The sequence below is a fragment of the Brienomyrus brachyistius genome, unplaced genomic scaffold, assembly GCF_023856365.1.
Source record: "Brienomyrus brachyistius isolate T26 unplaced genomic scaffold, BBRACH_0.4 scaffold44, whole genome shotgun sequence".
Taxonomy (NCBI): domain Eukaryota; kingdom Metazoa; phylum Chordata; class Actinopteri; order Osteoglossiformes; family Mormyridae; genus Brienomyrus; species Brienomyrus brachyistius.
The window spans coordinates 1,364,809-1,390,035 of NW_026042319.1; the positions used below are offsets into that span (position 1 = coordinate 1,364,809).

At 51.6% G+C, this 25,227-nt stretch overlaps 2 protein-coding genes across 2 annotated transcripts in view; both read right to left on the minus strand.

Annotated features, from left to right (window-relative positions):
- Positions 1 to 18,841, minus strand: part of si:dkey-100n23.5 (cyclic AMP receptor-like protein A) — a 66,261-nt gene extending 47,420 nt beyond the window's left edge. The window contains 6 exon segments of the mRNA XM_048999166.1: positions 3,498 to 3,525; positions 3,527 to 3,559; positions 3,646 to 3,702; positions 15,240 to 15,294; positions 16,117 to 16,169; positions 17,952 to 18,841. Of these exon segments, the coding sequence (XP_048855123.1) occupies positions 3,498 to 3,525; positions 3,527 to 3,559; positions 3,646 to 3,702; positions 15,240 to 15,294; positions 16,117 to 16,169; positions 17,952 to 18,038 (313 nt within the window). The 5' untranslated portion in view covers positions 18,039 to 18,841.
- A 1,638-nt stretch (positions 18,842 to 20,479) lies between these two features.
- Positions 20,480 to 22,447, minus strand: mid1ip1a (MID1 interacting protein 1a). Its single transcript, XM_048999183.1, has one exon. It carries the CDS (start codon positions 21,600 to 21,602, stop codon positions 21,135 to 21,137), a length of 468 nt encoding a protein of 155 aa, XP_048855140.1. The 5' UTR covers positions 21,603 to 22,447; the 3' UTR covers positions 20,480 to 21,134.
- Positions 22,448 to 25,227: the final 2,780 nt, after the last annotated feature.

Genomic DNA, 25,227 nt, shown 5'->3' on the forward strand with positions numbered 1-25,227 from the left:
ATGGGAAAAACCCTATTCCCAATCATGACAACCCTTAACCCCTACCCAGTCCTAACCTTAACCATAAGTAAAATGCAACAGTTTTTGCATTTTTTTACTTTTTCATAGCAGTCACCGATTTTTAGAAGATAGAGAAAAAAAATGGATATTTATCACGTTATGGGGACATTGTGTCCCCATAAGGATAGGTATACCCGCTCGCGCACACACACATACACACGCACGCACATACACACACACACACACACACACACACACAACACCACTAATGTATTCACGCAGAGCTTTCAGCATTTCGGTCTTGTTTGTGAACGAACGTGACGCTTCCGGCAAAACTGGATCCCTAATGTCATCGGCTACGTTCTCGCTCTGTGCTCCCCCAGGCCAGTTAGCGGGCGGTGGGGAGGGGGTGCCATGCATGGGCGGTGGCGGCAGCTCTGCTTGGCTCGAGCAGCGGAGGCACTGCAAAGCGGATGACACGCCCCCCAGGGGCCTCGCCGCGCGGCGGCCAAATGCGAGCACGGGCAGAAGGGGCGAGAGCTGGACCGCTTTAATTAATTACGGACCTGCGGAAAACATGGCTTGGGGGGGGTTATGCAGGCGGCAGACTGCGCCATGGCAGAAGACAAGGGGCTGCGCAGACGGCAAGGAGCGGCACACAGGCCGAGCTTAAAAGCGGGGGGGGCAGGGTGAAGAGACAAAAGCCCAGTAAGCGTATGACTGATAATAAAAACTAGAGCGGCATTAAAGTCACATGCCAGCAGAGCCCAGCCCGGGGGCAGCGTTGCCCAGGGCAACACTAAGAGGCGAGTCCCCACCCTTAACCTCGACTGGCCGGCCCAGACCTGCCAGGGCTCCTCGATCTTCGCGGATCGGATGAATTCACAGGACGGCGCCGGCCCATATGATGGAATTAAAAGGTGTCAGGGAAGCCCATGATTAACCGGAATAATCGGAATGCTGTTTAAAAAGGCACGAATCAGGAATCAGCCACAGCATAGCTGGGACCCCGGTCCGCCTCATCAGGGCAGATGCGGCATTGTGGTGTCGTCTCATAAACGGAGTGGGGGGCATTGCCGGGGGCCCCAGGCGGCCCATGCTGAAGGGGGCTCTTTGTTTGAGGCTTAGCAGGGATTTCGAGAAGCAGCGGATCATCATAAAATAAATGACTTCACTGTGTGTGGAGGTGGAGCTGATCTAGGGAGAGCGGGGGTGCACGTGAGTGTGTGTGTGTGTGTGTGTGGTAATGGTATCTCACAGGCTTCTCGGTGGACAGGCCCACCCTGGGGGGCCCACAGCGCCGAGGTGATGGGCCGATAAAATCATCCGGCCGAGATTATGTGACGTTTGCGAGCCACTAAATGGCTCTTATCGACGGCGGCGGCGGCGGCACGCTAACAGCCGCCCGCTAACAGCCGCCCGCTAACAGCCACCTGCTAACAGCGGCCTGCTAACAGCCACCCGCTGGCCCACCACGCCCGACCTGCAGGAGGCTGCCAGGAAGCCCATCTGCCGGGCCGCGGCTCGCGGGAGGCGCATGACAGCACAGCAGCAGCCGGACCAGGCAGGAACGCGGGGCGTCGGAATCTCACCGGGCCCCCTCCCCCCCCAAGGAAACAAAATCGGTCTTTGTTCCTTCTTTGTTTTGTGTATTTGCGTGTTTCTCCGCTTCAAAAAGAAAGAGCTGAATGGCGGAAATTATACTTGTGGCTCTGTGGCCCGGCATCGATATCCAGCTGGGAGGCAGTGGGGAATGAAAGAAGAAAATCTGACACAGTGACCCTGGGGCAGCACTGATTTCTGTGCTCACTGTGCCAGCTTGGTCCCCTGGACCGCATGCGCTCGTGTGAATGTGTGTGTGTGTGTGTGTGTGTGTGTACAGCTGGGTTACATATATATTACATTGTGGAGACTAAATGTCATAAAAGCCTGTTATTTTGAGATTCTGGGGACCATTTTTTCAGTCTCCACAAAGGGAAACTTAATTTTATAAAACTCTGTGACTGCAAATCAAAAAATTTAAAAAATGTTGCTTGGTTCCTTGTGGTAAAGGTTACGGCTGGTAGGGTTAAGGTTGTCATGTTGAGATTAGGGTTATGCCCATAGAAATGAATGGACGGTCCCCATAAAGATATGAGTACAGTCTGTGAATGCTTGTGTTTGTGGTGTGTGTGTGTGTGTTGTGTGTGTGTGTGTGTGTCTGTCTGTACACCAGTAGATGATTCTGCCAAAACCTCTCAGACATAAACACTGAGTATAACGCAGCTGAATGAAAGCCTGGGATACTCCAGGGCTGGGGGGGCACATTCCAGCCCTTCTCTCTGCCCGACGTGGCTGGTTTTAATTCTAACGTGCCTAAATGTGCTTTTCCCCAGAAAGTCACGCACTGTGGGGTGGGGAGGGGAGGGGGGCAACAGGCAATCCATCTTCAGTTTGAATGATTTAGGAAACCCGCAGACAGCCAGCAGGAGGAGGCGAGGGCGCAGCCTTCCGCAGCGGCGGCAGGAGGAGGCGAGGGCGCAGCCTTCCGCAGCGGCGGCAGGAGGAGGCGAGGGCGCAGCCTTCCGCAGCGGCGGCAGGAGGAGGCGAGGGCGCAGCCTTCCGCAGCGGCGGCAGGAGGAGGCGAGGGGCGCAGCCTTCCGCAGCGGCGGCAGGAGGAGGCGAGGGCGCAGCCTTCGGCAGCGGCGGCAGGAGGAGGCGAAACATGCGCGCAGCACTGAGGCCATTGATCCCAAATGGAGCACAGCACTGGCTCTGCCCCGGAATTGGCAGCCGTGGGGTGCCATCACAGGGAGACACAGGGAGGGACAGGCCAAAACGGGACGCTGCCGCTAAAACACCCCCTTAAAGATTACCGAGCCTTACTGACAGCCCCCCCCCCACCCATGCTGCACCCCTCCATCTCCCACCCAGGACCTTATATAGGGGACACGCCCACCCAAACTGACTGAAACAGAGGGAGCACGCTCTCCCAGGGTGACAGAGGAGGGTACCAATGTCCTGGTCTGCACAGCCTCTCAGACCCCGCCCCTCAGGGCCCCCACCCCCACACCCGACCTCTGAGGCAGTTTTATGCTTCATAGATACAGACTAGAGCTTCTAATTCTGTGCTTCTTGCTCTCGATACAGCAGGTCCTGTGACATCTGCCTCAGCAGGGAAAGTACCACCTCCAAAATCACAATGCCAGCAGCTCCGCGGGCGCCCCCCCGCCACGCTCCCCAAAGCTGAACCTACCCCCCCCCCCCCCCCATACCCCCAAGGCCAAGATACAATGCTGACATCTCCTATATTTGGATGTGAAGATGCTCACCTCAGGATGAACTCCCACCCCGCACACTGTTTATTATAGTGGGGGGGGGGGGGGGGGGGTAGTGGCCTGACAGCGGAAATGTGCCCTCCCCCCCATTAAGCAGCACTGAAGACACCAAGCTCCTCAACACGCTATATGCTTAATTATGTTCTAATTATGCTTTGGAATTTAATTGCTGCAACTCACCGAAGTAGGTAAGCCACAAGGCCTGGAAGGTTGCAGAGGGCTCCCTCGGGATGGTCTTCACCCTGCTCGGCGTAAGGGAGGTCGGGGGGATTAGCCGGTCGCCTCGAACACTGTGGCCGCTAGCAACGTCCCCGGCGGCATGACTCACCATGACGTAGGCCACACTGTCGAAGAAGGCAGCCACTGTCAGGCTCACGATCATCTTCTGTGGGTGAGAACAGAGCAACGTCAGCTTACGTAAGGTACCCGTGTCATATCCTGTCAGACCCCCCCCCCGCCCGGCCCTCCCAGCCCCTGCACACGACTAGCCAGTTAGGGATATGGGGGTGGGGGGAGCAGCCTCACAAAGAGCTGAGGTGTGCGTTAGGAAGATGAATGACAAGGAAAGGAAAAGGCCTGAACACACGGTCCCCTCAGAGGAGTGTGGGTGCCTCGCCCCCCACCCAGCCATGGCCGCCCAGCCACCATGCCCACGTCCCATCTGCCCCTCCCCGGCAGTTTGTCCTGCCACCCTGTATACAAAAGATCCCCCTTAATCTTTTAAAGATACAGGTCGTTCCCTGGCACGCTCTACTTCACCAGCGCGGAAGTCGCCGTCACCTTGACGAGCATTAAGCTGACGGGTGGCGCCTCCGATGATACAGTTTCATACTGAATTCTGGAATAGTGTCAGCTTCTGTAGCACCCCCTACCCCCCATTTCACGCACCCCCTGGACACAGACACACCACTGGGAAGCACCTGATCTCCCTTCCGCTTCCAGCTACAGCCTTCCTCCTTCAAGGTGGAACCGAGCGTGAATCCAGATCTCTCAGCGTCCCCCCCCCCCCCCCTCCACCCCCCTCTCGTGCTAATCCTCCGCGCCTGCCCTCCGGGAAACGCGCCGGCGCGAGCTGGCAGCTGGTCCGCCCCGAATGCTCGGGCTCCGTCGGAAGGGAGCAGTAATGACTCACTAAACTCCCGCCGTCCGCTGCCAGCAAACAAGGACGTTTAAGCGTCTGCACCGCCAGTAAACAAACACGCCCGCCAGCTCCTCTGCTTTTTTTTTTTTTTTTTTTAAGGACCCCCCCCCCCCCCACCCCCCCAGCCCAGCCGGCACAAGCTCTCCACGGTTCGCTGAGGACACCAGGTGGGCCACTTACCCACGGTGAAGATCGCCACAGATCGATCGTGTGACAGGACTCCGAGGCAGCAAATCTTATTACGCAGGCGGGGGGCCGAGGGCGGGGGTGTTTCAGGCCCCGTCCGTTTATTTATTTATTTCCCGGACCTCGCTTTGTTCTGTTTGTTTTCTTTAAATCAATTTTATTGTGCCCCCCCCCCCTCATTCTTTCGGTGTCTTTTCAGAGAACAAACGACCGGAGCTGTTTGAATGGCTGTCCCGGGGGGGTCGTTCATTTCAGCCGTCTTTTCTGCCAGACGGCTTCCTGCGGCCCTGCAAACCGCTTTCCGGACAGAAGCCCGGGCGGCCAGGTCGGGTCCACGATTAACTCGCCCACAAGACCGGGGGGGGGGGGGGCTGGAACGGAGGGTGCTGGGTTGCCTGGAGGTAGGTGGGTTCTGTGCAAAGATTCCACGTTGAGATCCCTGGGCCACCCAGATTAGACGGGTGCTATTCCTGCTTCATTTGCATCGAGCTGCTAAAGTGAAGATTACAGCCAGAATTTTCAGCACTGGATATCTTCCTGGAGCGATTCATGTTAAATAGCCAGTAACCAAGTCAATGTCCTGAGCCTCTGCATCACCCTGCTGGCATCCTGAAAAACCACCCACAAAAACAGGAAGTTTGCCATTTAATGTCCTTTAATAATTAGACAGGATTGAGCTCTGACCAATAGAGCGCTGATGTCTGATGAGGAGCTCATGATACACACAGACACATAAACACACACACACACACACACACACAACCACATACACAGACACAAAAACACTCACACTGAGACACAAACACTCACACAGACACACAAACAAATACACTCTCCACTGTTCATCATTTTATAAATATCCCGGCTGCGTTTAGTTCCATCTTTTCTTATCTAAACTGCCTGGATACAGCTTTGCTCTGGCCATCACAGTTTCGGTCTGTGATTGGCTGAGAGGACGCAGAAGGGCGGGGCCAACCAAAGGTCACCAGGTCTGCACACCCACAGAGAGACAGGGGGCCTCGACCCAGCACCTCCTCCCAGCCAGGGCTGGTCCCACGCGGCCATGTTTGGAAAGACAATACGGCTTATCTGTGTTTTTTACGTCTGTACAGATGGCTAATCTTCCAACGGCCCTCCTTCCCCCCATTGTCTCTCTGCATCACGCGCAAAAATTTATGCAGGAACGAGGAGGAAATTATTCTCCAAATAAACCGTTTCATTTCCAAACAGGATATTGAGCCTCAATGACATCTAGACCACAAACGCCATCTCTCACAGGACGACACAAGGCTTATTTTTCATAACCACGGCAACATCGAGTCATGGCAAGAGCGACGCGTCAGGTATCTTTCCCTGAAAACGTCTCATCAATCCAGCGGAAATTCCCCCGGACTGTGAGGACAAATAACAGGTGGTAGGAGGTCTGGGAAGTGAAGGCCTCGCGAGGGGGGGGGGGGGGGGGGGGGGGGCAGGGCATGGGGGGCTGCTGTGCGCTTCGTGTTGTCGTTAAGGTCCAGCGAACCACCCACCCTGCTCTGGGCTGTTTCCGACCACCGGCCCGTTTTCCTCCGTGGGACACCGCCGACTTACGGACCCGTCGTACGGACGGCTTCACTACCCGCACTCATATTTCCCCGGCACGTTCCCCGCGGCTGCGGCATAACCTGTTAACAGATGTTTGATCTGAAGCGGGAGTGTGACATTCTCACAGCGCCATCTGCCTTGCCGCGCTTCGCCCGCGTACCGCGCACACAGCTGGGAGGAAACTTAAAAAAGGTTTGCAGCCGAGAAATTCTCGAATCCCATGTAAAATTTTAAATGGCATCTTAAGGATAATAAAAACCTGTTTGTAGGGGAACATCTGAAACTGTGACAAAGTGTGTGTGCGCTGTAAATGGAAATCCAGCAGGATAGTTTATTAGGCAGCACGTAGTAAAAATATCGCCTTAACTTTGAATTTTAAACCAACAATTATAACTACCATCGGCGGAGCTCTGCCAACCATGTACCATGCGTCTCTCTCTCTCACTCACTCTTGCCCTCCCTCTCTCTCGGTTCCTCGATCAAGCCCCTCCCTCCCCACCCCCACTCCCACCTCCACTCAGCAATGCCTGTCACTTAGCAACTCCCCCCCAATCAGCCGGGGGACAAAAGCGGCCAAGGACGAGGCCAGACAATCAGTTCCGTCTGTCCCGGACCACGCTGCGGCACTCCACTCGTGTGCCTTTGTTCCCCATGCTCTGGGCTCGACTCGTCCGCCTGGGGCTTTCACATTAACCCTGTGGGTCCCGGAGGAAATTCACAGTCTGCCGCTCAGCTTTATTTGGCATCTCCCCTCCTGCCCCGCTTTTCCCACCAGGATATTTGCTTTGAATTTCGTTAAGGATTTTCCGATTCAGCGTCAGGCTTTGTGTGCCTGTGAGAAAACAGTGCAGGAAAGCAGACAGCACTGACAAACACACTAAACACATAGACTGTATCAGAGGCACACGCTAAAAACACGCAAGACTGCATGGAAGTCACACGCTATAAACACACACACTGCATGGAAGCCACATGCTAAAAACACACACACTGCATGGAAGCCACACATTAAAAACACACACAGACTACATGGGAGTCACATGCTAAAAACACACACAGACTACATGGGAGTCACATGCTAAAAAACACACACAGACTACATGGAAGTCACACGCTAAAAACACGCAAGACTGCATGGAAGTCACACGCTAAAAACACACAAGACTGCATGGAATTCAAACACTAAAACACACACTGCATGGAAGTCACACGCTAAAAAACACACACTGCATGGAAGTCACACGCTAAAAACACACAAGACTGCATGGAATTCACACACTAGAAACACACAGATTGCATGGAAGTCAGACACTAAAAACACATACTTCATGGAAGTCACATACTAAAAACACACACACTTCATGGAAGTCACACGCTAAAAAACACACACTTCATGGAAGTCACACACTAAAAACACACAGACTGCATGGAAGTCGCGCGCTAAAAACACACACACGGCAAGGAAGTCACACACTCGAAACACACAGATTGCATGGAAGTCGAAAACTAAAAACACACACTTCATGGAAGTCACACACACTGCATGGAAGTCACATGCTAAAAACACACACACTGCATGGAAATCACACACTAGAAACACACAGATTGCATAGAAGTCACACACTAAAAACATGCACACTTCATGGAAGTCACACACTAAAAACACACAAACTACAAAGGAGTAACATGTTAAAAACATACAGATTGTATCAGAGACGCTGTATGGGAGACTCATGCAGACTGGATTGGAGTCACGAGCTAAAAACAAACAGATTATACAGAAAAGGATACCACACAGTGCTTCCTAACACTGCCAGAGCCCCTAACACTACACCCCTCCGACGGTAGACTCTTGCCCCCGCAGCACGCACTGCTGTGGGCACAGCATCTGCCTGGTATGCCAAGGGCAGCGCGACAGAGGATCAGCACCCCGCGCCCTCATTAACTGTGCGCAAGGGCTCTGCGCTGACATGCTGACGACACAGGCAATTAGTGGGAGGCTTTTTGTTCCAAACTTCAAATCCATCCCTTTAGCAGCTTTCATGCTGACACGCCGCACGCAGGGGGGGCGCCAACAGCCTCCGGAAGGGCTATTAAACGGTTTTCGGCGTTTTTGATAATCTGACTACTTTCAAATAAAGTGTGCTGTGGGCGACGTCCCCCCGTCAGCGCCGAGTTGCACAAAAACATGCACGAGGACCCTTGGGGGGGGGGGGGGGGGGGGGGCTGCCAGCCACCAGGCACGCTTACATGCAGGCTGTAAAGAGGTTGGCTACCTGCAGACATCTCGGCAAAGACAACACTGCCTCGGGTCCCAGCGTCAGATGAGTGAGGTTTTGCATATCGATTCCCTCCCTGTGATGGAACATCACTGCTGCTTTGTTTTAATGTGCCCCCCCCATAACCTCTGCATCGTCTTTTGCATTTTGCGCGCTGTCACGTCCGCAAAATGGACATATCCACTGGCCACCCTCCCCACCATCCCCAACCCCCGCCCCCTAGTAACCCCTGCAATGGTGCCACGTTCGCCCCCCCCCCCCACCCCGAGGCGGCGAGGCCAGCTCGCGCAGAGTGCCAGGGCGTCTCCCACGAACACCGTGGCATTAGGGGAGAGGAGGGGGGGCTGGAGATAGCAGTGGAGCGAGGAGCTTTTAAATAGCCGCCCATCAGAATCCACTTATTATTCAACATCAGGCAACGACGCATCATTAAACTTTAATCAGGGCACTTTTGTTGATTCCCCCTTTTCTGCCTCCCACCCCCCCCCCAGGGCACATTTAAAGTCTGGCACCCACTCAATCACTCAGCCACCGATTTCCTCTCCCACGCCGCCCCCCCCCCACCTCTGTGGCACGAGCTGTCACTCAGGACACCGGCAAGGGCTAGCAGCGGCTGTGTAGTTGTCAGGCATCAGACGGCGTGGGACTGGTTCCCAACCTACGGGGCGTCCGGATCCTTGGCCACCGCCCCCCCGGGCTTGCACACACACGCCGCCGGGCACGGGCCCTCCACGCCACTATCAAAGCGCAGCCGCCACCGCCGGCGCTGCAGCGTGTCTGTCAGCCCCCGTGTGTGAGCGCTGCGGAATGCCAAATGAGCGCTCGGCAGTCCTGTTAGCGCCGAGCTGTGTGGCAGCGGTAGCTAAGGGAAACGCCGGCCAAGCCAGCCTATTATTTTCCTCGAGTCTCAGCCAGCCTGCAGGTTGTTAGAGTCCCCCCACCCCCCCGAACCGCTCTTTCTTCCTCTATATCTGACTGGTCCAAGAGCCGTCTCTCTCTCTCTCTCTCTCCCTCTCTCTCTCTCTCTCCCTTCTCTCTCTCTCGCTCGGTCTTCCTCTACATCTGAGTGGGCCTTGTTCATTAGCATATAAAAATGCTGATTAAAAAGCAGCGGAGAGTTCCGGAACCAGTGCCAGGATAAGCGGCCGATATTATTTGCTGTGTGTCTGAAAAGACACCCTCGTTTCCTATTTAAAAAAAAAAAAAAGTGTGTGTGTGTGTGTGTGTGTGTGTGGGGGGGGGGGGGGTGTTGTTAAGCCAATTTACACCCGTATGCACGGCGAGATAAGATGCTCAATTTTAGCATGCAGCTTGGCCAGGGGCCTCTTCAAAGACGTACAGTCTGTAAATAGATTAGGGCTTCCTGTTGCAATATTTACCGTCATGTTTATTTAATGGGATTTCAGCGAGACAAAGATCGCAGGACTTCTGCTTTTCCAGCTGGGAGCTCCCCCTGCCCCTCCCAACACCCCTCCCTCCCCGCAGGTGAAGTGTCAGAGAGGAGGACGTCCCATGGTACAGAGGACAAAATCACAGGGGAGTGGGGCGGACCTGACGTGCGTTTATCGCGCGGCGGGATCCATCAGTCAGGCGGAAGCCGGATTCCCGGGTCGGATTAGCTGCTCTTTACGGGGAGCTCAAGCTCGAGTGCCGCTGGCCGCCGCCTTTCAGACAGACAGCGCTAAGTAAGCGTGAATGAGACGGCAGGCCGGGGGCATCCCCAGGGGTGGTGGGGGGCCGCGGGGGGCCCGGTCAGGCCAGAGCGTGGCCCGGCTGTGCAGGATTAAAGAGCAAAGCGCGGCGCGGGATGGAGCTCTGAACCGTGGGATTGAAACAGCGAGAGCAGCTCTCCAAGGCCTCAGCCCTGGCCACACAGAGGCTGAGCGGGAAGGCTGAGAGGGAAGGCTGAGAGGGAAGGCTGAGCAGGCGGTGTGAAACACACACTCACACACACACACACACACACACACACACACACACACACACACACACACACACACACACACACACACACACACACACACATACGCACAGAGCCACATGGAAGCAGCCACAAACAGCCGGTCAGTGTCAGACAGCAATACGCTCTCTCGCGCACGCATGCACACGCAGGTTCAGCCACAGTCACATTTACACTCGCTCCGAACGTTATAGCAGAATTTTTCTTTCTCTTTAAAAATGCAGCTAGGCTTTCGGTTCATGCCAGGGGCCCAGTTTGTGTTGTAGCAGCAGGGGATTGGCTGACCTCTCCGGATCTCCATGGACCCCTGATAGAGAGAGTCTGGCGGGGGGGGGGCAGCAGTTGCAAAAACACGGCCCACAAACCTATGAGGGAGCCGAGCAGGGCTGCTCCGGGATCTGAACCCAAGTCAGTAAAAAACAAAAAACTAAATCAAAACACCTCGGTACCACGGTGTTGAAAGTCACAGGCACGTTACCAGAAGGTCACCAGGTCCAGACCCTCTGGTACACTTCATACGACTGAGGGACCTAAACGGATGCAGTAAAAATGACAAGCCGCAAATTCAGCACAAAAAAAAAAAAGACACCTTACACCAGAGAAGAATCGCGGCAAAGACCCCCACAGCAAGCGAGCATTTAAGTACTGTTATGTATATTATGTATAAAATGAAAATGAAATATAAAAATGAAAAGGACTGAGAAAAATACCCTGAATTAGGACTAGAAGCCTGAACAACAGCCTGAAAGACTGACAAAAAGCCACAGTCACATGGGCAGTGGTGGGGGGGGTGGGCAGGAGGCAGGGTGGGGGCGCGGTGCCATCCCGGTGGCTGGCAAATCGTATTAACGCATCGTCTCTTGCCGCCACCGGCCTCTGGAAGGTCGGCGCTAATTGAATTAGCTGTCGGTGTCAAAGGGGACGCTTCGGCGGTCGGCTGATGTGGGGGAGGGGGGGTGATCGTTATGCGGCCAGCCCGCACACGACACAGCCAGAGCTGATTAGCGGTTTGATTCACAGTGGGTCATCCCTGGGGACTGACCCACCGGATGATAAACGGCAGTGACGAGCTGGGGGTGGGGGCTTCATTATCGGGGGGAGAAGCTTGCTGGATCCCTGTAGCAAACCGCTCATCAATATCTCCTGCTGCGAGGTGCTGGCGAATAGGGGACACGTACGCGCTTTTAGGCAGCGCTCCGAGCGAAAAACCTGGCTCTTCGACCGGCTCGCAGGGGAGCGCTGCAGCACAGCTAGCCCGCCAGCGCCCTGAGCCGCGGGTCCAGATTTAACGCGGTTTCCACGGCGCCGGGCTGCCACGCGGGGCGGAGCAACGTCGCGAGCCTTCTCATTGCCTCAAGGGCAGAGCATTTATCACAGCAATCCATCATCTCCGCGAGCGGGCGGGCGGGCGGGGCGGCTGGAGAGCGCGATGCAGGGGCCTCCCCTAGCGACGGGCGCGGCGAAGCGGCACCAGCATCCAGCGCTGACCCCCGCGAACACGCCAGGCTCCTTACGGATTCCGCGAGAGACGGGCCGCACGGCCCTTATTAAACAAATATGAGCAAATCACTCACTTTGCAGTGCGTGACTAAAACGACGAGCTGACGTCGCCCTGGAGGAACATCAGCCAAGCGAGTGATTCATTCATGCCGGGGAGACAAAGGGAGCCACACGCGCTCCACACAAACGCACACACTCGTGCACGCACTGCCAGCTCCCACACACATACACACACACACATATATATATATATATATATACACACACACACACACACACCGCTGGCTCCTACAAACACCCCACACATATATACACACATACACACACACACACGCAGGCGCACAGAGAGGACAGCGGGGGCGCTGCAGAGAGACGGCGGTAAACACAGCCTGATGTGCAAACAGGCTGGATAAACAGCACGTGGCGGAAGCCCTCAAACACAAACACAGCACCATATGCTCTGCTGTCATCGCCTGCCACCACCGCCCCGCACAGGGCCCCGCCGCCACAGCTCCACGCAAGCTGGTGGGAGGGGTCTGCAGGACGGGCGGGTGGGTGGCGTGAGACCCTGCCCGGCACATCATTTACGAGCTTCAACATCTGGTAGAAACACACAGCCACGTCAGTCGGCAGCGGAAGGGCAAGATGAGGAGGAGGAAAAAGAGGAGGAAGGCCCTGTGTGCTAAAACTATCAAAGGCAGAGCAACTGAGTGCACAGCCCCGCCCCCCAGGGAATACACGCCCCCCTCCCCGCTGGGAACCTTTCATTCCAGATTCCGCCGCGCCTCCGGATCCCCGATAAGTGATTATCAGAGCGGCGTAACGTGGAGCAGAGCTACTGCAAAACCACGGCAATGAGCAGGCCGAGAACGCCTGCACACACACACAGACAGACACACAGCCGCACGCAAACACACACACACACACACACGTTCCACAGCATTCTTTATGTAATGCAAAACGGCCTATAGCCGCTTGCTGTGTGCGTTGCGCCATGCTCAGTACCTCTGGGGGGTGTTAGGGAGCATGTGAGTTGGGCTACAGTGGAGGGGTGAGGGGGTATGGGGGGAGGCACTTGAGAGGATTCCCACACAGCTCCCAAAGAAAAGGGTTAATTAAAAGCTAATTAGGCAGAAAATGAACGGCAGGGTGTCGCTGCTCCAGCTGTGTGCCTGCCTGACGACCGGGTGGGGGGGACGGGGAACAGGGGCCGAGTCTCAACACGCATCTCCTCAAACCTCATAGCAGAGCCTCCCAGACTCACGCACGGGGCAGGGTGTCCTACGGAGCCCTTTGGCCCACATCCTCAGTGAAGGGAGGCCATTGTTCTGAAACTAACTGTCCCCTACTAATCTAGGCCTTTAATTTGGGTCTTTGCGCCTCTGAATTCCTCCTAGTCAGTATGTATGTGTTTGTATGTGTGCGTGTGTGCATATATATGTGTGTGTGTGTGTGTGTGTGTGCGCGCACATGCCTGCAATTGTGTGTGCATGACTGCGTGTGCGTGTGTGTGCATGACTGTGTGTGTGTGTGTACATGACTGCGTGTGCGTGTGTGCATGACTGTGTGTGTGTGTGTACATGACTGCGTGTGCGTGTGTACATGACTGCGTGTGCGTGTGTACATGACTGCGTGTGTGTGTGTGCATGATTGCGTGTGTGTGTGTGCATGACTGTGTGTGTGTGTGTGCATGACTGCGTGTGCGTGTGTGCATGACTGTGTGTGTGTGTGTACATGACTGCGTGTGTGTGTGTACATGACTGCGTGTGCGTGTGTACATGACTACGTGTGTGTGTGTGCATGATTGCGTGTGTGTGTGTGTGTGTGTCTGTGTAAGTATGCGGGGGTCCCTCCGCATCTCCAGCATGCCTGCACAGTCAGATCAGGGTGCCCTGTCAGCCGCCCTCCTGGCCACCTGGCCCAGGGCCGGGGTGGGGGGGGGACAACACTCCCCCGCCAGCAGCCACGCTCTCGGCTGGACAACGCCGGCCCGCTCCGCAGCCGGAAAGACGAGGTTCTGCTGGGTAATGGGGCGGCGTCTGGGGACGGGATTTCAAAGCGTTCTCTCACGCCTCCACTGAGACGCCAATTACAGCTCCCTCACCCAGCCTGCCTGTCCCTCCACTCCCTCTCTCTCTCTCCCCCTCCGCCTTTCATTCCAGCTATCGTTCTCTCCCCCCCCCCCTCGCCATTTTCTTCCCCTGCTCTCTCCCTCCTCCCTCCCTCGGCACCCCCCTCTCTCACTCTCCGCTGTTCTCTTGTAAATTAGCCAGGCTCCGGGGGAGAGCGCAGCACAGCTCAGCCTGCCAATTTTATTAATCATTTTTGCATGCTTAAGAGAGGGGGTGAGGAGGGAAGGGTGTGTGTGTGTGTGTGTGTGTGTGTGTGTGTGTGTGTGTGTGTGTGTGTGTGTGTGCGTGCGTGGAGGGGTGGCTGGCTTTTGCGTGCCGAAAATTATCAGAGCACTATGATTATCCGTGCAGTGCAGTGAGATGAAAAGATGAGCGTTGCTGAACCCTTTAACTTGCCCCCTCCCATCCAACCTCATGCACTGGGGCGGGGGGGGGGGGGGGGGGTGCATAAAGTGACCCACCCAGCACAGGTTTAAATTCACATTCTGGCCTCAAGGACATGCATTAAATCGAGAGCGAGGGGCCTCTTTCAATTTTGCACGAGGTGTCTGGACTGGACTGTTTTGAAGCGAAGACACGGCACAGAAAATACTGCCAGCTCGTAAATCTAAGCAGAAAACAAAAAAAAAAATCACAGCATGACCTCACCGCCCCTGCACCCCCGCATCACGCTGACTTCCGTTTTTCTCAGAAAACACTAACCTGAAAAACAAGGCCTCAACTGTAATTAACACGTTCTCAATCAATTAGCAGAATAATTACTTTCCATTTCCAACTTTTTAATGTTTTTCATTACTTCTGGCACGTTCTTCTACAGCAGGTTGAAAAGCACGAGCTGCCAGTTGGAGGCTGGTTGCAGGATGCGCAGAGAAACTCGATGCCAACAAGCATGCTAACGAGGACAGGAGCGGCTGCACGGCATTCCACTCTGTGACAGGGCGTCTTCAGAGAGAATCACCCCATCGCATTCCATGCATCACTCAGAGGAGACGCCCAGAATTAGGCCATCCCTCACGTTTCCAGAAGACGAGCTGCCAGTCCTTCTCCTTGCCAAGGCTGATGTCACTTCCTGTCAATGCACTGAGCACCGGAGCAGAAGATGACCTCTCATGCAGACACCTGAAGCCACTGGCACCTTACCTGAGCCAAGGAGTTGTATCGGCGGAAGAGCCAGATCACAAACAGCATGAAGACACTGGAAGTGAGAAAAGAAACAGCATTTTAAAAAGTTACACGTTTCTGAACACGGAATGATTTCTGCAAAAGGCAGAGTGTGTTGCGCTTATAGGGAAATATTGCACAGCATGCTGGGATCGCGGCCTCCTCCAGGGACACGATACAATCTGCACTGCACTGCTCTGTGGACATGCTCGTGTCACTCCAGTGCACCAGCGAGAGTTGGCAGTGATTACGGTGCCGGGGCAGTGACCAGGCCCTAGTACTCATAGTGGTCAGACAATCTTATGCCCCCCCCCCAGTCATCAGCCCTAAGCTACTGGGACTCCACAAAATAATTAAAACCCTTTTAAGACGGAAAAGTGGAGTTACCCCAGGAGAACAATGAGGGGGTGCTGTACTCTCTCAGGACAGCAGCGTAAGACGGCTATCTGCCCGTGCAGAAAATAGGGGGAAAACAACCAGAAGGCTTAATTCCTGCATAAATATCTAACTGAAATTAATCTGTTCCCTTTAAACCAGGCTTTTTAAAATTCTTGACCTAAAAACGCAGACACAATAATTTGACCTTAATAAGGGTAAGAAGGCGAGAAAACTCTTCAAAGTACACCAAAAGCTACATTTGTGCACAAGATTCGGTCAAACTTTAACTTCTCATTGCACTTTTAAGGTAAGAATTTTAAAATCGAGTTGGGAGAAGGCAGAAGCGGGAATGGTGTTAAGACCAAAGACAGGAGTTTTAGATATGCTATTCCCACAGAAGCAACTGCAATTAACACGAGGCAGCAAGCTGTGAAATAGTGCAGCGCGTGCGTTATCGCCTCGGCCGCAGTGTACTCACCATCCTATCAACGAGAACGTCGCCGTTGCCCTTTTCACTGTGAGGATCACCGTCTGCAGACAGAGAGAATGCGCCATTACCGGCCTGAGGAATAATGCGTTCGCTCAGTGCCAACTGACGAATCACAGACAGAGCCTCGTGCACAGCCAGAGTCGGGGGGCGAGCACAAGACTGAACTGGGGGCTGATCACAAGCTCAAACCTTAGATCGGGCCCGATCACAAGTCCAAGATTGTGGCTGAGCTTAAACCACTGCGCCAACCTATCATGACTCATCAGACCCTTGTTAACTTTAAATGTATGTACTATTAGTTTACATGACTTTGTGAACAGCGCATGTGAAATGCAGCACAAATTCGCAATATAAAGCAGCTAGGATACTGATTCGAGGTCTGACACTCATCACACTGTGTTACAAAACCAGCCATAGATCCTAAGACGATCAAAAGTGCATTCATGGTGACCTCGTCTGCCCTGTCAGCAGTGCGGGGGTAGGTAGTGCGATCTCAGCTTCCAAAACTAGGCAATTTGCCTTTATATTTAAGGAACACCACTGGCCTTCCAGAACATTCCCGGGTACTTTCTGGCCAGGACGAGTGAAACTGGCCTGGCAGCAGCCACCGGCTTCGCTTGAAGACGTGCAAACAATGAGAAGCCCACAGAAACGCGGCGCATGCCCCTCCCTCCCGGAACCGTCCTGCAAACAAAAACAAAAGCCACCCAGGCGGCAAGGCGGAGGCTTGGAATGTCCCCGAAAGCAATCTGTCGTGTCATCTGTCACCGGCCGCCTCTGCTAACAAAGGGGCCTGATCCGCCGAACGAGACGCCGGGCGGGCAGCGCGTGTAGGTCACTCCCGACAAAGTCGCCTGCCAAATATCGAGCTGCAAACAGAATGCGGAGAGCGGCCATGTGTGAGCCTGTGGTTTCAGCGAGACAGTCCGAGAAGCAGCCACCCAAACGAGGCCAGTAAGAGATGCGGAGCATTTCCAGTATCTTGCCCAATTATACAATAAGCTTTCCCAAGCATATTATACAAACACAGTTAAATTTCCTAAATATGCAGAATGTTTATGCAACCATGTTTTAAATACAGAGCACTGCCAACAAGATATAATTGCATCCAACTTGCAAAAACTTTCAACTAGTTTCCCAATTTATATTTTATACCTTTGGCATCAAAGCATCAGTTTGACTTGTTGAAGTTGCTGTTAACGGTTATCAGTATTAATTCTTTATATGTTTGTTAGAAATCCCCTGCGTTTGCAGAGAGACTTATTTGTATTGCATGTGATGAGAAGGGGCTTCTTTCTCTCCCCATCTCTGCGTGTGATCTCTTCCCTCCCCCGTCGGAAAGCAAGCATTTAGGGCGGTCTGTGGAACTGAAAGCGGCGTGCTGCAAAGGCGGATCAACCGGCCGCGGTCGGAAAGCACATTAGCGGCTAACTGCACATAGCGCCGCCGAACGAGACGCTCCTTTCATCTCTATGCATAAGCGGATTAACGATCCCGATAACTAGTCAAACTCACGCTTCACCAAACTGACTAGGGTATCGACATTGTATACGAACAGTTAATTACACGTTCAGGTACAATGCTTCCTTTTACTTTTAGTCGCCATTGTATAAGACATTAACGACTCTGTAGCTGACAGTATTTATAATATTATAGCCGCCTGGCTGGTTAATGGTCAAAGCAGAGGAAAAGGCCGCGGAGAGATGTTTATGTGGATGCTATTTAGCTACGTAGCAATTAATCTGGCCTTCGTGGTAACGTTATATTATATTGAAAACGTAGCTAACCATCCAAAGCTGCTTGCTTCGTTATTTTGTACTTACACATTGGTATTCATCAAATTCTGTATTAAGACGACCGCAGGAACTACTGTCGTTTTTGCTGGCTGTCATTATTTGTTTATTTTCCATTGTTTGTTACGGTTTCATGTCAATGTTTTGATGACTAGAAAAACTCATCTTGTGCTTTGGTAGCTAAGCTACAGCGAGTTCCTACAGAGCGCAGAAGGGGACAAACAGGACGAAGGAACTTACTAAAAACGATTTCGCGTAGCGTGCGGCAGGACGGCAATGGCACGAATGAGGCAGCAGAGACACAGTCACGCACAACTAACAGTTTTGTGTGTATAGTGGTTTCTGTTTTATTAAAGTACCCACAAACCAAATAAGAAAAACACACAGCAACGCGTTACAGAAGCTAAAAATAATGAGATACAAACACTGTGAAACTACATATCAGTTGGCTTCATTATTAACGTCGTTAAGGGCAGAATAAGCACTACACTTCAAGGCATGTTTATAATGAAATTATGAACGATGTAATTCCTTTTGCATATACAAATGTGCCAAATATAAGTACCGACGCCCCATTTTTAGTTGTTTTTTTCTGGTGACCTAATGTGAGATCATCTTACAAAGATGACTGCGTTCACCAGGATTTTCCTGAACAGTAGTGCTGACCACTGGTAGTTAAATAAGCACTGTCACTGGCAGTAATCGTACACTGATATGTGTATTCTCTCGGGCTACGCTGTTTCTTCAGTGCCATCTGCTAGGACTGATGTTCTCCCTGGGCTCTAAACATCCTTGTGTTGAGGGCACGAGGGCTGGAGTAGGGTATCTGTTATGGGGTCATTATATCACTGAATGCAGCTGCGGGTAATTGGCACAGGATTTCCAGCTGTATCCAGTGACATGCCAACCAGGACACACACATTCCCTGCCTTCATCAATAATCTGTATAATATGACAAACCTGTAACATATTCCCCCCCCTCACCCCCACCCCCCCCCCCCCACCCCCCCCCTCACCCCCACCCCCCCCCCCCACACACACACACACACACATAGTTACAGATTAGCCGCTCTAATAGTGTTGCGAGATCTCTGGTCTCCCAAAAACACGTTCTTCCATCACTGTCAATTGTTCAGTGGCTGGCAGACCCGCAGAACTGGTTTGTGTTCACATTTAGGACCCACATCTGTGTTGTACTGAATACTTGCAATACTTGCAGCATTCCAGGAGGAACTTGGTGAGAGGTAGCTGAGTCACCAGAGACTTCATATTATTACTACTCCTCTGAGACAGGGACTCGATCTCATTCTCAGCAATAAAAAACATTCAGCAGGTGGTGCTGGTTTCCTCGTAAGTCTGGAGAGCAGGGTTCGAGCCTTTGTCGCGACACTTCGTGTGTGTTGTTTGCTTGCTAATGTGAACTGGAGCTGCCAAATTGTCCATAGATGTGTGTGTATCTTGCAGTGGTTTGTTTGTGCCCCATCCTGGGCGATTCACGCGCCTATAGCTTCTGGGATCAGCTCCAGACCCTCAGGACCCTACATGGAACAAGCAGGGATAAGAGATTGATGGAGAATATTCAGCTGTTTCATAGAATGAAAATTCAAGTCACTCAGACCACAGAAATCAGTTGAGAAATGTAATAGATACGTCATCGTCGAAAAGTCATTATTTATCTCCATCGTCCCATGTCACTCTTATACTCATGAAAGATTGATTCTTCCTCAAAGCCAAAAGCCATGGAAGCCAGTTTTTTTTTTTTTGGGGGGGGGGGGGGGAGTGTCTGGCACATACCTAAAAAATTTTTAGATAGAGAGGAACCCGTCCAAAAGACTGTCGGCATTCTCGGAATCGATGAAACCATCTACAAACGGTGCAAAACCGAAGGCGTGGCTGCAGCAAACCGGATTTCAGATGAGGACAACCTGCAAAGCAGAAGCTGAGCAAAGAGGAAGGTGCAGCCCATGCAGACACGTCCAGCTCACACCTCAACCTCGTTCCTGGACTTTCGCAATAGATCGGCACTTGCTATCTGCATATACCAGTTTTTAGTTTTCACTTAAAAATTTTATCTGCACAAGAAAAATACCTTTGCGTCTCAAAGTGTTTGATTTCTGAGATGAGACGTTCATAATGTGCATGTTTGTGACAGGATTCTTTGGCTGTTTTGCTTCGGGCATTTTGGGTTCATTATTACGCACAAAAGGTGGTTTGTTTCAATTGTCAAAAAAAAGAAGAGAATCATAGAATGTGTTGCAGTTCACCTGCGTTGACTTCCACAAAACGCTTAAGAATGGACAGTTCATGTTCTTCAGGGGCAGATTACCTGTCCCGCATTAACGTCATCACTCCTGGTCTGCGTTTGTTTTTCCTACCCCTTGAATTTCAAGCTGTCTTCTTATGTATCTTTTTGATAAATTATTTAACGCAGGTGGCCGCAGCCACAGTATGAAAGGTTTCTGTTGCACCGAATGTTTCCCAAAGTCCACAAAGCAATCATCGTTTGTAATTACTGTGATGTATGATAATGGAAAACAGAAATCACTCATACTGATAGATTTGTAACAAAAAAAGAACATTATATTTCTGTGCAATCATTTTTCAATACAAAGTAAGCAATATTAATAAAATTCTCAAGTATTCTCGCAAACGTCATAATGCCCAAACAATCTCATGGAAACTATTAATTCCAGTAAGCGGAAATATCATTTGATTCACATTCATAGATTATTTGGTTCATACGAGATTTAGCGTAATACAATCACAGCAACTTGCTCACTGTAAAAAAAAAAAAAAAAGTTATATTTTAGTTATTGCTTAATACAGGACCTGAGTTCAGTATCATTTGAGATATTAATCATCTTTGGCCATACTGGCCTTTTAAAGAATATATGTGCAGTCTTATATAAATAAAGCTTTCAGGTAACCTACACATTTCACGGTTTGTTACATATTTTAAATACACAAGATTAATATGCATAATACTAACAAGCGTGAAAGCAGAAATGCCCATGTAGTACCACTGCAAACATCAGTGCAAAAATGTGGGTAAGTTACATCAATATGAAACACAGAGCGGGACGTCTCATCTAATCTGACATTCTTCTTAAAATGATATCACCATGGCTACGCAACCATCAGGCTTTTCACCGTCCATTCATTGGAACTTCATGGGGTTCACGACGTCCCATCGGGGTGGTGAGGGGCAACAGTTTAGTGTCCCCAGCTCCCGATCCCGATCTCTTCCTTGTACCGGTTGGTGAGGGTGTTGGCTTTGCGGGTTAACTTGGAGAGCACGGTGTGAAGCCCACTCAGGTGGAAATGAAAGAGCTTCTCCAGGTCGTCGTCTTCACCCTCCTGTTCCATCCTGGACACCTCCAGGGCCGACGTGCCTAGCTTGTCTCTCCTCCTCTCCTCAGCTGCCACGATTCCCCATTCAATGTCACTCCTGATGGACTTCAAGAGAACATAGTAACTGTACATGTCACTCTCGCAAAAGCATGGTGATGCAGTGCCACTCGTCCTGATGGCGTTCATATTCTTCTCCTCCTCCAGAGGCATGTCTCTCAAAAGACTTGGCACCATCACAGTCTGATCCATGTTGTTGACCGCACTGATGAAGCGATTCATGGCATTAAACAGAGAATTCTTCTGGTTGTAGGAATCTGAAATCTGCATCATTTTTGAAAAGGCGTGTAGATGACCCACCAGCAGGTTGGCAAACTTCCTGAAAGTGCAGAATACAAAGACCAGAGGCTGCAGAAACTGGCCTGTATGAAATGCGGCCGACTAAAGCAGCGTAGCTTCCCCTTGTTTCTGTGTGCACTCGGAAAGTTTTTCTTAAGCGCCTTTTCAAATCAGCTTGCAAAATAGCGAGACTGTCGTAGCAGAAGAAAGTGGGAACCGTCGTCACTGCACGTCTAGGTGCTCTTCTGTCAAACCTACTTTCTGTCCCTGGAGTGGGCCTCCAAAGCTCTTCTTCTTTTTAGTTTCTCATCAATAATGCCGAGGTTTCATGCTCGCGCTTATAAAGAGGTTGTTTTTCGACACTTGGGCGTTTCCAGAACCTGTCCCTCGGTGTTTTTCTTTCAGTCAGTAACCGGATTCCAATGACCTGATGCACAGCAGATCAGGCACAGCAGGTTTGTTCGCGTCTCGATTACGAGCAATTTTTTTTGAATAGCTTAAGAATTCCGAGGGTGTGAGATTACAGCAAAGCAATTAGCATTCAGCAGCGCTACCGCGACCCCGCACTATAAGCGCGCGGGGGTCCCGGGCGGAGGTACTGCGCGTTCGCGTACAGCGTGCTACCAGTGTTCGCGTTGCTCCAACTCGGAAAGATGATGACTCTACACTGCAGTCTCTGAAGTTACAAAACTTCATTTTAAATTCAAATGCAGTGACACACTCTACCCAAACGTCGGACAGAAAGAGGCGAACTCAAGTGCTCACAACACTGGGAAGCGATCTGATGTCTCCTCCCCCCCCGCGCGTTACTGAATCCATCTATTTTCAGGAGCCGTGCGCACGACCAAAGTGAGCGAGTCACGCCAACGAAAGAAACAAATTATATCACGCATGGCTCGGAGCCGAGGCAGCCGCCGAGAGCGCAGAAAAACACCGCCTGTTGAATATTCATGAGGCGGCGCATCAGCCCACTACGGGCTCCGTCCAATCAGGCTGCTGCCGGTTGCTTTCGGTCTGACCCGGGGCCAGACTGTCGCGGGCCAGTCGCTGAAACCGAGGTCGCTGCGCTTCTGCCAATTTGCGCAAACTATCCACTGAATGCGTTTAACCCCGCCGTACCCAAGCTCGGCCTGCACCTTACCCCATAATCCCTGATAACCACAGCCGCATCGTTACGGTCCCACAAGACGGGATACGCCTTGTATAAATAACGGGCTTAGACAGAACTTTAGAATATGATCCGGACCCCAAATAGGACAAGCGGTTACAGAAAATGGATGGACTGATGGATGGACAGAATGGATTGATGTTTAAACGTGCGGTTTTCAGTGGATGACCTGTTTGTATTTAGTTACCTCCCTGCTTTTCAGCTTCTGTACAAAAGTATTGGTTTCACGTCTTTTTGTTTGTTTACGAGTAATACCAATTTTGGAAAGAGTTTAGCTTGTTTTGTGGTCTCCCCAAAGGATGCATTCTTATTTCAGAGGGGGTGTGTTTTGACTTTCTTTCCACACACGTGATACACAGTGATTTAATATAACTATTTATACATTTGATATAAGTTGCAATCCCTACCAATGATACACGCCCTGCGCTTCCTACAGAAATTTGGACACGTGGTAACATTCTCTTTGCATGAGTTATAGCAAGAGTGCTTTTCGTGCTTTAAATTCTTGATGTCTGAGTGTCTGAGTCTAACCCCTTGGCAAGAAAGAGAGATGAGAAATTCATTCATTGTTTAATGTTTATTTTTCACCAAAGCCCCAGTTATCCATTAAAGTACGGAATTAATGTTGTCAGGATTGCATCTTCATTATAATAATGTAAAAGCCTGTGTCTTTATCTCTGATTTGCTTAGCAAATTTGTGGTGGCGTCTCCGCATGCCGCGTGCTGGTGTATTTGAACATGAAACGGTCCCAATTCCTGTATTCTGCCACCTCTGTCTTTTGAGAGCCAATTAATGGCTAATTTAAAATTTTTGGGATTGTCAGCGGATGTCTGACACATTAAATAAGTTGAGCTGCTCCAATTAAAGACAGCGGTTGCAGCGAACTTAAGAAACTCTTCAAAGGCACTGGTTGTCCCTGTGAATTCAATTACCAGGCACCTTGCGGTCAGTCGGGCGGCACAGCGGGGACATCGTGGTCTGTTTAGTGGCACCACAATCTGCCAACGGCTTTTGGCCCTAAAAGGATTTTTTTTCTTCTTTTTTTGCGAGTCAGTAGGTAAGAACAGCAAACAGCATATAACTGGGACCAGGGGGTAATTACCAACGATGATGTGAGGGAGAGATGACGGGCCAGTAGCCGCAGGGATTAAAGAGCAGGTAAAGAAACGTTTACACATGTAATAAGGTAACACTGATTAGCTTAGCAGTGCCTCCCCCCCGCGAACAAAACTCAAGTTCAAGAATTAATACAGACGACGACTCTGGAAACAAACGTCACTGTAGCTTCATTTACGAATGCATAAGGTTTTATGGCAGGACACGAGCACAGCATGGCTTACCGTCGACGGCCTGCAACGTTACAGTGCTCGTTCACGCCAGACTTTTCAGAAAGGACGATCGATGCTGTCAGGGGCTTCTTAGCACCAGCGTTGCCAGAGTTCAGGGGGTCAGGCTATTGGGAGCCAAACAGCTCCATCTTCATCTAGTGCCAACGCGAAGCCACTGGCCCGAAGCCTCGTTACCTGGAAGACACCTCGCTTGGCACTGACTGCATGGCTGGAAGACCGAGGACGACTCAGGACAAGCCAGTCACCGTGGCGCGTCGGGCTCCAGGCCGCAATGGAACCGCCGCCACCAAGCCACGACAGCAAAACGCGACTCATCATTACGAAGCTGCCAGACCCTTTACATGTCGGATCCCTGCAGTTGGGACTGGGGGCCAATTAGACCGTCCCAGCACACCGATATGTCCGCTCACTGACCCGCTGAAGGACAGCTTGTCAGGCTGCGTTAGATTTACCCGCTGCCCAGTCCTATTTCCCGTACACCCTCTATTCGCTTTCACCTCGCAGTGCCCGTGAGTCGCATTTAATGACCGCTTGCCGCAATCTACTACCAAGCATTGCCAGCTGATGAGAAAATCTATCTTTTTCCTTTCCCGGTGTGTGCAGGGTGTGTGGGGGTGTGATGCTTTAACGTGTTTGGAAATCTCTGCGGCATTTCTCTAAAACGGATACTAAAAGCGCTCGCCGTCACCGACGGTGGCCCGTCTCTGTGTGGTGCGGTCTCTGCCCGACCCAGCGTGCTGAACAAAAGAGATCCGTACAGGCAGTCGTTTAGTATGCGGCACAGACACGCTTCCGAAGGCTGCGTTATATAGCTCTGGCATTCGGATTAGCAGTGCCCCCTCGTTTCGGCTTTTTTTTTTGCCTAACTTGAGATCACATAAGCGCTTCCCTACCCGACTGTCATGACCCCATAATTACCGCTCATATCATGAGATTGGAAAGCTGACAAACACGACAGAATAAGCATTCGTTAACTGATTAAAAAAGCTCAAATATATGCATATTTCTCTAATCGATTACACAACTTGTGTCTAAAACGTGAACCGAGCAGGTATTTATTCAATATTTTTTACTTTCATGATTACGTGGAAGTACTGTGAC